Below are 12302 nucleotides of genomic sequence, written 5' to 3' on the forward strand. Positions count from 1 at the left end.
CAGACGCGCTTGTCGATCCGATGTCGGTGCTTTTTCCGGATCAAAACTTCTCAATGGGGTCACCGCTATTTCTGCGGGTACACGAAGGCACCGCCGCCAATCCCAATTATTGGTGAAAATAAGCCTGTAAAAAGCAGTGGCGTTCCTCCCTAAAAACTGTGAAGCAATTACGCGGGCAATTTACATGAAAGCTAGCTTTAAAACACCGCGAGGAAACAAAGACAAATGAGAGGATAAAACCGGGCAGATGAGGCGTGATATCAAAGTTACGGTCCGTGAAGAGGATAAAGGCGGGGCTGACATTTTGACTAATATGCTGATGCTGGTGATAGTACACTAGGTGAGCTTGAAACGTTTTCTCCATATGCATTTTTACTCATCTTTCCAACCAATTCTCACCTCCGCCGCTGCAAAAAAAAAAAAGCCAAACTGATTCTGTCAGGAAGAATAGTCAGAGCAGGCCTGACGTTAATTGCCTGACATTTTCTGCATGCGTAGCAGTGAAATTGCTTCCTGCGAGTGCTTTCATAGTTGCATTTCATCGCTTCCTCTTGAGCGAGTCCGTTCTTGTATGGAGAAAGCGCAAGTTTTTTATCTTGCTTTGAAAAGACAAAAAAACTCATAACGTGAAAGTATTTGGGTCGAAAAGATATGAAATCCTACTATTTATTTGTGTGCACTGTAGTGGACATTAGTATTTGGTCTGTATCGTTGAGACTGATTGGCGCAACACAAGTAAGTCCTGATGTCCCCATTTGAGGACATTCTGGCCTTTGCATGCGTAGCAGTGAAATTGCTTCCTGCGAGTGCTTTCATAGTTGCATTTCATCGTTTCCTCTTGAGCGAGTCCGTTCTTGTACGGAGAAAGCGCATCAAAGTTTTTTTTCTTGCGTTGAAAAGACAAAAAAAAAAAAAACTCATAACGTGAAAGTATTTGGGTCGAAAAGATATGAAATCCTACTATTTATTTGTGTCCACTGTAGTGGACATTTGTATTTGGTTTGTATCGTTTGACTGATTGGACCTACACAAGTAAGTCCTGATGTCCCCATTTGAGGACATTCTGGCCTTTGCAGTGATGTCTCATTTGTTTGGGTGGGATGCAATTAACTTGACACAAGTTTTTGGTTTATATCTGTTGATTGATTGGAGCCAAACTAAGTCCTAGTGTCCTCAGTAGAGGACATCCTGACCTTTTAAAAATCTCATTTGTTTGGATGGGATGCAAATCATTTGACATTAGTTTTTCATGTTTTAGTTTATATCATTTGGCTGATTGGAGATAAACTAAGTTCTAGTGTCCTCGGTAGAGGACATCCTGGCTTTTCAAAAAAAAAATCTCATATTTGGATGGGATGCAATTTACTTGGCATACGTTTTTGGTTTGCAATTAACTTGATATTAGTTTTTGGTTTATAGCTTTTGGCTGATTGGAGCTAAACTAAGTCCTAAGTCCTCAGTAGAGGACATTCTGGCCTTTCGAAATCTCATTTGTTTGGAGAAGACGTGATTCACTTGACATTAGTTTTTGGTTTATATCTTTTGACTGATTGGAGCCAAACTAAGTCCTACTGTCCTCAGTAGAGGACATCTTGACCTTTTAAAAATCTCATTTGCTTGGATGGGATGCAAATCATTTGACATTATATTTGGTTTATATGTGTTGACTAACTGGAGCTAAACTAAGTCCTAGTGTCAGTGGAGGACATCCTGGCTTTTGGGAACAAATCTCATTTGTTTGGATGGGATGCAATTTACTTGACAATAGTTTTTGGTTTATAGCTTTTGACTGATTGGAGCCAAACTAAGTCCTCGTGTCCTCAGTAGAGGACATCCTGGCCTTTGGAAAATCTCATTTGTTTGGATAAGATGCAATTCACTTGACATTAGTTTTTGGTTTATATCTCTTGACTGATTGGAGCTACACGACTAAGTCCTCGCGTCCTTAGCAGAGGACATCCTGGCCCTTTGAATATTTGTTTGGATGGGATCTAATTCGCTTGACAAAATGCCAAGACAAAGTGGACACAACAATGGAGACAAAAAAATAGGGTCTCTGGAGGTTACGCGAGTTCAGAACGGCCTTAAACAGACTCCATAATGAGCTCTTCTACACATTTTTTTCTCGTGGGTGGAAGTGACCCGCCAGCAGGGGGGATAGCAAGTCGGTTGCCGGCAAGTTCCAGCCGACTGGTTTAGCCTTTCATCTCAGCTCCGACTTTCGTAAGTCAGTGAAGGCATCGGCCCACTGATCTCTGGGGAGTGTTTAGTAGCCGAAAATGCTAAATGAGAACTAAATGGTTGTTAAAATCCACTTCGTACATAATCCACCTCATACAGGGATGTATTTTTGCTAAATTACCGTAATTCCCCAAATACAAGACACTTTCCCAAAAATGAAGGCCAAAAGTATGGGCGTGTCCTGCTCGTGATTAGCGGTGGCTAAAATATTAGCGGCTAGCTGCACCAGCAGAAGAGAGCAGCATTAGATGCTAGTCGCACTCAATTGCCTCACATACGCTGTCAGATTACATTTCAACGGCATTTAAATAGATGTAAATGACTCAATAGTTCCCATTCCTACTGATCACTTTTTATCAAAGCAGGCTTACTCAAATGTGTGGTTTTTAAACCAACAAAAATCACTCCTTTGCTTTCCATGTCACATTTTTTCATCAATCAAAGGGAGATACATGTTTGAAATCTTACAGTTTCGAAATTAAAAAAAGGATGCTGCTATGCATTGTTTAATTTTTTAGGAAAAAATATCGAAAAATCAAAAAAATTCTCATTTATTATTATGAGTATCAGTTGCTAACAGTTAGCAGCGACTCCAATGTTAGCGACGTATTATCGACAATGGCGAGCGGCATTTGATGCTAGCTGCGCTAGCAACTAGCATCACTCATAAATCTAGTCAGAGCTGCCCAATTACTATTTGACCCAAGAGTTGCCGTTTCTACTGATCACTTTTTAACAAAACAGACTCAAATGTGCAGAAAAAAAAAATTGCTACTGTGATTTTGACATCAGTTAGTTTCAAAGCTTTGCTTCCGCCTCCCAGCTTCGTATGATCATTTTCAGACGTTATTTCCGAGGATTGGCTTTTCAAAAACAACCTCACACTGCGCCGACCCATTCATGCGTATTCTAGTGCGCATTTGTTTAAGGGGCGTTTTGAAATGCTGATTTCGATGTCTCCGGATTGTGAAGAACTATCAGAAAGGGGCGGACCAAAAATTACACTCCCCCACTGTGCTTCAAAACACACACGAAGAGCACACACACAGACACAAAAAGGGGTTTTTCTATCAAAATGTGGACATCCCATTGACACAATGCGTATGCTCACCACTAACCTTAACCATCAGAAATGATTGCCTAACCCTCACCTAATCTCAACCAAAATCCAAGCCTATACCCTAAAACCACGTCTTGACACTTAATAAGAGGTCTGAACTTGTGGGGTCCACCAAAAATGTCCCCACAAGTCACACACACACACATATATCCTGTTTTTCTATTATAATGTGGACATCGTATTGATAAAATCCATTTTCTAGTCCCTAATATTAACCATCACAAAAGATTGCCTCAACCAAAATCCAAATCAAATATATACTACAAACCTTGACCCTCAAATGAGGCCTGAACTTACGGGGTCCACCGAACCCCGAGGTTTGGTCCTCAAAGTGTCACAAAACCAAAGGTGCACACACACAGCCACACACGCCTCTCCAGCGATTCTGTCACACATCAGCTGGCTCAGTAAGATATCTGTTTTGTTCAAACGCGCCTGTGCTATCTCCACTGATATGCAGGCAGTGCAGCCTTAATGTTTTCCGTATCACTCTTAGCACGCTGAAATTAAGGAGATGAATGGGCACATTTAAAAGGGGTTCAGGATGTTTGCGCTCCAATCCTGCTTTGTTTTTGTTCCTCAATAATAATAATAAAAAAACTGCGTGCCGGAAGTTTCTTCTGGATCCTACAACACCACGTGGTGACAATTACGATTTTAAGGGAAATTGCTGAAGCACAGGATTCGAACTCCAGTCCTTGATGGCCGGTATGCTGCAGGTTTTCCGGTTTTCTCTCCTCAACACACCTGATTAGGATCGTTTTAGAGTTCCCCCAGAGCCTACTAATGAGCTAATCATTAAATCAGGTGTGTTGAGGAGAGAAAACCGGAAAATCTGCAGGATACCGGCCCTTGAGGACTGGAGTTCGACACCGATAGTATGTGCTATTGTATAGGTGCTATCTTTGTTTTCGTTTTGCAAGAAATGATCAGAAATGCTAGTGGTATCGGTGCTCGGTATCATACAGGATTTGAACTCCAGTCCTTGATGGCCGGTATGCTGCAGGTTTTCTGGTTTTCTCTCCTCAACACACCTGATTAGGATCGTTTACAAGTTCCCCCAGAGCTTACTAACGAGCAAATCATTAAATCAGGTGTGTTGAGGAGAGAAAACCGGAATATCTGCAGGATACCGGCCCTTGAGGACTGGAGTTCGACACCGACAGTATGTGCTATTGTATAGGTGCTATCTTTGTTTTCGTTTTGCGAGAAATTATCAGAAATGCTAGTGGTATCGGTGCTCGGTATCGCACAGGATTCGAACTCCAGTCCTTGATGGCCGGTATGCTGCAGGTTTTCCCTTTTTCTCTCCTCAACACACCTGATTAGCTCACTAATGAGCTAATCATTAAATCAGGTGTGTTGAGGAGAGAAAACCGGAAAATCTGCAGGATACCGGCCCTTGAGGACTGGAGTTCGACACCTACGTGCTATTGTATAGGTGCTATCTTTGTTTTCCTTTTGCGAGAAATGATCAGAAATGCTAGTGGTATCGGTGCTCGGTATCGCATCGGCGGCGACTCAAGGATCGAAGTAGAATTGAAGATTCCTTGAATCCTAAAACCCTTTTTTCCTTCTTCACCAGTCCTAATCCACACCTGTGTCAATCGTCTACCGAAATATCGTTCTTAAACGTATCGATCTTAAACGTATTTCCAGCGACGGTGAAGTCTTACCTGTAAATTTTATATTTGGTGGTGAATCCTTGCTGGTAGCGCTCGGTGAAATCGATAAACTCCTGCGAGCGGTGGAAAGGGCCCTTGCCGGTCAGGAGCCAGCCCAGGGGCCCCGCCGAGCCGGCGAACGGCGGCTCCGCGGCCCCCGCCCACATCCGGCCGAGTAGCAGGCTTGCTGTTATCCACCTCCATAGAAACATGGGGGCCGTCAGTCTAACGGCGATACAGGGGCCGCTCATGCTGCTTCCAGCGTCCCCGGTGACTCCTCATTCTCCTCATACGACGGATGAGCGCTGAAGGGAACGCAAAAAACGTGAGCGGAGAATCTTCCAGTTTTTTTTTTTTTTTTTACCGTTTCTGACCTCGAGAACGAGGACGCCAGGATTTGAAGTCGCAATACATATTTCGCACGCAGTGGTTTTGAGCCCGGAACAAGCGTTTGCTCACTGGAACGCGGTTGACCTTTCACATCTCATTTTCACAGATTTTTTTTTAAAGTTTTGCCGATGCAGGTTTGAACTATGAAAGTGCTTAAACAGAAAAATGTGGTAAAATGTTAATGCCTGATTAAGAAGTGTTTTAAGAGATTGGTCTTGATGATAAATATCATTAATACATGAATACACGTTCATAATAATCAAAAAAGTTAAATGATTGGAAAAAAAATAAACTACGAAAAAAAAACATTGGCCACAGCATTAGTAACTAAATAATGTTTCAAATATTTTGGGGAAAACGGATTTTTTTTATACTTTTTTTAGAAATAATTTTGCAACAAAGCACAGCAAATTCTCCAACATATTTATAAAAATATTCCTTTTATTGCCTATATTAATATGCATTAAGCACCAATTTCTTTGTTCACCTACCACACAATAAAATTTGAGACATTCTATTCTAAAAGTACGAAAGAGCAGCTTATAAAATAATTCAAATTCACCCACAAAAATTGAAATATGACCTCAGCATTTGTACTATCTGGCCAACAAGATTTTGAACACACATAATTCGTTGGCTGAATTAAAAAAAAAAAAAACAATGTGCTACATAAAAACACGGACAGGCCCAATAAATAAAACTATTAAAATAATTCACTTATTGGAACATTTACCCCCCCCCCCCCCCCCTTTTTTTTTTTGGAGGCGTAAACGTAGCGATAAATGAGGGAACACTGTATAAATGTTTGAACTGACTTATACTTAACCAAGTGCTGCTCGGGTGATTCTGAGCAGTTAAAAAAATACGTTTTCTTAATGAAATGTGAGGGGAAAAAAAGAGTAAAAAAAAAGAGTAATCGAATGCAATCTATTTGTCATTTATTGATATTCAATTCCGTTTACCTTATATGGAAGCTCTTGATTCCGTAACTTGTCGAAATGCGTCTCCATAAAATCCTCCGATCGACGAGCGAACTTGTGGATATTTGCACGCACGCAGCAGGCAGCATCCGAAAACTATTTTTTTTTGTTGTTTATTCGCGATCAACGTCGAAACAAACGCGCTTTGCAAAGTGTTGACGAGAAAACTGCCCGACCTTGTCGACTGCTCTTTCGTTGCTTTTTTTTTTTTTTTTAATCCATACGAAGCGACTTGGAGAGCAGCATCGCGAATTCAGTCGAGTCCACAAAGCTCCGCTTTTTTTTTTTTTTATCCTGCAACTCTTTTGTTGTTCTTTTTTTGTGTGAATAAAAAAAAAGAAAGAAAAAATGGGAGGAAGTTCTTAATCTCGCTCCTGCAAGTCGTATCCAAAAGAGCTGGAGGCGCAAAGTGGATGCTGACCTGCCTGCTTGCTTGCCAGGCGCGTGCTGCCTGCCTGCGTGAGTGAGTGTGCGGATTGCATTAACAGCGACCTCTCCCTCCCTCCCTCCCTCCCTCCCCCCTCCCACAACCTCATTTTTTAATTTATTCGAGCAGCCACAGCACTCCCGGTTGGCTGCAACGTGTAATGGAAGGAGAGTGGGAGGTGTTCACAAGGAGGCGGTGGTCAGAGGATGCCCGACTCTCGTTTTCTGAGGACACTTGTCATGTTCCTTAAGCTCTTGTCTAAATACATCAGCGTTCGCTTCTAGATGCGCTTTTCACTTACTTGGAGAGTTTGGTTTGGCTTCGTTTGATGTTGTTTGTGTCCGCTGTGGTGGACATCCGTTTTTGGTCTCTGGCTCGGTGGTACGCAGCTAATTTCTAGCGGGCTCGTTCGAGGACATCCCGGGCTTTCAAATGATGTGTTTGGGTGGAGGGCAATTTACTTTGCTGTCTTGCGGAGACAATGTGGACGCAAATGCAGCACTGGCTCTCGGGTGATTGCTTTTCACTCATGGGAGGTACGCCACTATGTGCTAGTGGGTTCACCCGAGGACATTCTGGCCTTTCCGATGATGTGTCAGGTGTTTGGGTTGAGTGAAATTCACTTTTGCTGTCTTGCGGGGACAGTATGGACACAAATGAAGCACTGGCTCTCAGGACATAATTTTTTCACTCATTGGAGATTTGCATCTAAGTCCTAGTGGGCTGACTTGAGGACATCCTGGCCTTTCCGATGATGTATGATGTGTTTGGGTGGAGTCTTACAGAGACAATATAGACACAAATGAATCACTGTCTCTCAGGACACAACTTTTAAATCATTAGAGGTACGCAACCAATTCCTAGTGGACTCACTCGAGGACATCCTGGCCTTTCCGACGATGTATCATGTGTTTGGGTGGAGTATAATTCACTCTGCTGTCTTACAGAGACAATATGGACACATTTGAAGCACTGTCTCTCAGGACACAATTTTTAACTCATTGGAGGTACACAACCAATTCCTAGAGGGCTCGCTTGAGAACATCCTGGCCATCCCGATGATGTATCATGTGTTTGGGTGGAGTTCAATTCTCTTTGTTGACTTGCTGAGACAAAGTGGACAAAACGGTGGACGCAAATTAAGCACCGGCTCTCAGGATATAGCTTTGAACTCATTGGAACGATGTAGGGTGGCTCAAGTGAGTCCAAATATATCCTCCAGAGAGCAAGCGATCCATTTGTGTCCACTCTTCCATCCATTTGTGTCCACTCTTTTGTCCATCTTTCCTCAAGAAGAAAACAAAGTTAAGACATCAGACATACAGTAATATGAAAAGCCAGGATGCCGTGGACTGAGCCCACTAAGAATTTGTCGGGTAGCTTCAGTGAGTCTAGAAATTTTCTCCTGAGAGCAAGCGTTTCATTTGTGTCCACTGTTGTGTCCATATCGCCTCAGCAAAACAGCAAAGCTAACACATGAGGGACTTTATCCGTCCTAACATTCACTTTAACTGGGCTAGCAGTGAATGAGTTCAATACATATTGTAATCTTCGCGCGCTTGCTAACCGGCAAACAAACAGCTAGCGAAAACATTGTCCAATCGGACTCCGTAACGATTTAATCTATGAAATTTACATTTCAAACGGATAACGCCATTAAGCTAAACGAATCCAAAATAGCGTTTGATTATTTGGGGAGCGGCGGTCTTAATGAACGTTGTCTCCCATCTTGATGACGATCGCAAATGGGGGCCCGTCTCAAATCTCCGAGTCGTTATCGTTTTCGCTCCCTTCGCGCGGCTCATTCTTCCGGCGCAATAATCGTCGCTCTTAAGTCAAGTTAATTAGATGGGCTGGATCCCAGCTTTCTTCCCGGGCTTGAGAGTCGGACACCTCGCGCGGATCAGAGCGGGGAGGGAGACGGGTTGTCTTTCAGCCTTTCTGTCCATGTTCAAAGGAAGGTTTATTCCGAGATTGGATTATAGAAATGAACAGCGGTGAGCCATGAGATTCACTGACTCCCAAACTCAAAGAGGAGCCGCAATCCCACGGCGCACCGAGAGAAAGACTTGATTTGTCACGGTTTCATCATCACGTCTTGGGATTGGGTGTCTTTTCTTCTGTCCTTCTACATCCTTGAGGACTCGTGAAGGACGAGGACGCCACCGACAATTCCAGGCGCTAAACTATACAAAATTGGCTCGGTTCAAAACGTTACATTGAGTTTGTATCTGAGTTTGTAAACGTGTTTAGGATATAATGTAGTATACAAAAATACATCATTAGAATGTGTTCATATCTTGAATTTTTTTTTGCAAACATAAGCCTGGTTTTGTAAAAACGCTTCACACATGTCTTAATCTTGAAATCAATGTTTTGAAAGCGGTTTGCAAGACATGTTTACAATAGTACAATACTAGCTGAACTAATTTAGCGCCAGAAATTTTCTGACCCTACTTTATCGTACTAAATAAAGTAATAATTTGTCAAAAATAAGTTGTAATTTACTCCCGCGCTGAAGTTGTATCTACTCCTGCCCTCATCGTTTGATGGTCGCGCCGTGAGACAATCACGTGTCTTGTGGGAGTGCCTGTCCCTCTCATAAAATTCACGCTGTTAGGTATCTGTGAAGGAAGAGCAAGAGAGAGCAGCGCTGCAACGGAGCGTTGTAAATCTCTTACCGAGATTTCTTTTCTAGTACATTGGAAATTCAAGCAGAAACTCTGATTGTTATCATGTTTGGTCAGCTACGGGCTTCACTCTAGTATGCTAATATAACCGCGGCTCTCCGTGAGACGACAGCCAAAGGGAAGGGATAACAGTACAGTTATTGTATAAGGTTTAATCATTTAAGATTTAAGGAAATATGTCTACTGCATCAAGTGAATTTATAGTTAACTTGTCTGTATTACAACTTGTATTGAGTGTTAATAATTTGCACCTTTTATTTGTACATTTTTCGATTTGGAATTAAGAATATTCTCTAAAGCTCATGTATCCAATTGGTGCTGTGTTTAAATGTCATCTAAGTGCCTCTGCTCCACTCAAAAACTTTTGCCACGTTTTTTTCACATTTTTTGGAGTATAAAAACGATTTTTTTCACACTTCAACCGTTTGGCCCCGACCGTAGCAAGAAATACCAAAATATATTTCGTCGTAAAATAAAAGAGGAAACAAGATCTCGAGCCCACTCGTACTCATCCAGCTGTTGACAAACGCTACATCACACTTCCGCGCGATCATTAGACACAGCAAAATAATAACGGGCAGAAAACGATCCGGCGTCAGCGAACAGCTGGCGCGCAAATCCCCGGCCGAGGTGTTTCGCCGACGTGAGACGAGTCAACGAGCGTCGGCCAGGACTTTGGCACTTGCATTTACTCAGCGCTCAGGCAGATTGTCATTAGGGGAAGTCAACATTCACTTAAACTCGCACGTGCTCATTGATGCCACTCTCGGTTTTCTGCGAGGAGTGATCGGGGAAATGAGAGAAGCAAAGGCTTTTAATTAGCTTGAAAAGCTGTCAGGCCTCCTCGCCGCTTTGACACGCCGCTGTTTGTTGGTGCCACCTCTTTGCTATCTACGATTCTGGACGTACGCCGTCAAGATGTGTTTAGCGCTGTAATGACCTTTTACTTTGATGGGATGAGAGGTGTTTTACGTGCAGGTTAACTGCTTCTGTAGCTCGAAAGCAAACAAAAAAACGTTAGCGATGGGTTGTGTGTTAGCTAGCCGTCGCACGGTATTATAAGGAATGTATAAAGTGGTGAAGGGCGAAACCAAAAGTTTTCCTTCATTCTTTTTTTGTATGGCAAAAATTTAGTTTGATAGTGTGTCAACAACTTGTTTACGTTTCTTTTGGCCATTTATGCCACGCTAGCACAAAAGTAGATTGAAAACTTGGACGCACTAGCTAGCTAGCACAGCATTGCGACAAAACTGATAAAAACAACTTTGTTGTTAACGTGTCTGATGGCCCTTTATGCCACGCTAGCACAAAAGTAGATTGAAAACTTGGACGCACTAGCTAGCTAGCACAGCATTGGCTAGCAAAACTGATAAAAACAACTTTGTTGTTTACGTTTCTGTTGGCCGTTTATGCCACGCTAGCACAAAAGTAGATTGAAAACTTGGACGCACTAGCTAGCTAGCACAGCATTGGCTAGCAAAACTGATAAAAACAACTTTGTTGTTTACGTTTCTGTTGGCCGTTTATGCCACGCTAGCACAAAAGTAGATTGAAAACTTGGACGCGCTAGCTAGCACAGCATTGGCTAGCAAAACTGATAAAAACAACTTTGTTGTTTACGTTTCTGTTGGCCGTTTATGCCACGCTAGCACAAAAGTAGATTGAAAACTTGGACGCACTAGCTAGCTAGCACAGCATTGGCTAGCAAAACTGATAAAAACAACTTTGTTGTTTACGTTTCTGTTGGCCGTTTATGCCACGCTAGCACAAAAGTAGATTGAAAACTTGGACGCGCTAGCTAGCACAGCATTGGCTAGCAAAACTGATAAAAACAACTTTGTTGTTTACGTTTCTGTTGGCCGTTTATGCCATGCTAGCACAAAAGTAGATTGAAAACTTGGACGCACTAGCTAGCTAGCACAGCATTGGCTAGCAAAACTGATAAAAACAACTTTGTTGTTTACGTTTCTGTTGGCCGTTTATGCCATGCTAGCACAAAAGTAGATTGAAAACTTGGACGCGCTAGCTAGCACAGTACTGCGAGCAAAACCGATAAAAACAACTTTGTTGTTTACATTTCTGTTGGCCATTTATGCAACGCTAGCACAAAAGTAGATTGAAAGCTTAGACGTGCTAGCTAGCATAACTTTGGCTAGCAAAACTATACGATACGATACAAAGAGTGATGAAAAGCCCTTCTCTGTTAGCTTAACGCTAAATTAGCTGCTACTACGAAGATGTAGTAGATGGAAGAGTTTACGAAAAGCACCCTGAGCTTTGCCCTTGGCTTGTGCAGTAAGCGATTTTAAATTCAAAATTAAAACCTTCCATAGCTAGCTTGACATCGCTAAGTGTCCAGAAAAGTGGAAATATTCAATTTTTTCAATCGAAAGATTCATAAACATTTGGATAAATAGTAAGCGAACAGCTATTTCCGATTTTGGGTGCGAACCCAGCCCGAGTATTTATTCTTGGTTAAGCACATCTATTTTAAAATGATGTGCAAATACCCCTTCATTAATGTAAATTTCTAACAAATTTCCCTGTCTGTGCTTTTATTATATTGCAATTTATTTACGGCACTAATTTGGTTAAGTAGTGGCATCATTAGTGTTAGTTTGAAAGTTCTTTGGCTTAAACCGTAAAAGAAAACTTTTGTGAGCGCTTTTGAAGTCGTTATGTGTGAAATGTCATGTCTCCGTGGTGGAAATTACGCTCATTAGATTGGTGCTCTGTGAAAATCCAACACAATAAATTGCACACGTTATTCTCACTTGTCAGTCAACACAG

General features: G+C 42.1%; 2 protein-coding genes across 2 annotated transcripts in view; one reads left to right on the top strand and one right to left on the bottom strand.

The window, feature by feature from the left end:
* LOC148416661 (BMP/retinoic acid-inducible neural-specific protein 3-like) overlaps window positions 1-6834 on the bottom strand; it is a 40325-nt gene extending 33491 nt beyond the window's left edge. Inside the window, exons 1-2 of the mRNA XM_088425384.1 lie at window positions 6378-6834; window positions 5038-5330 (exon numbers count right to left, since the gene is read on the bottom strand). Coding sequence (XP_088281510.1) covers window positions 5038-5276 — 239 coding nt within the window. The 5' untranslated portion in view covers window positions 5277-5330; window positions 6378-6834. The remainder of the gene's footprint in view (window positions 1-5037; window positions 5331-6377) is intronic.
* LOC148416660 (uncharacterized) overlaps window positions 1-12302 on the top strand; it is a 314743-nt gene that overhangs the window by 84158 nt on the left and 218283 nt on the right. The window lies entirely within an intron of this gene.

Source organism: Hippichthys cyanospilos, chromosome 10, assembly GCF_059441005.1.
Source record: "Hippichthys cyanospilos isolate Australia breed blue-spotted pipefish chromosome 10, RoL_Hcya_1.0, whole genome shotgun sequence".
NCBI lineage: Eukaryota > Metazoa > Chordata > Actinopteri > Syngnathiformes > Syngnathidae > Hippichthys > Hippichthys cyanospilos.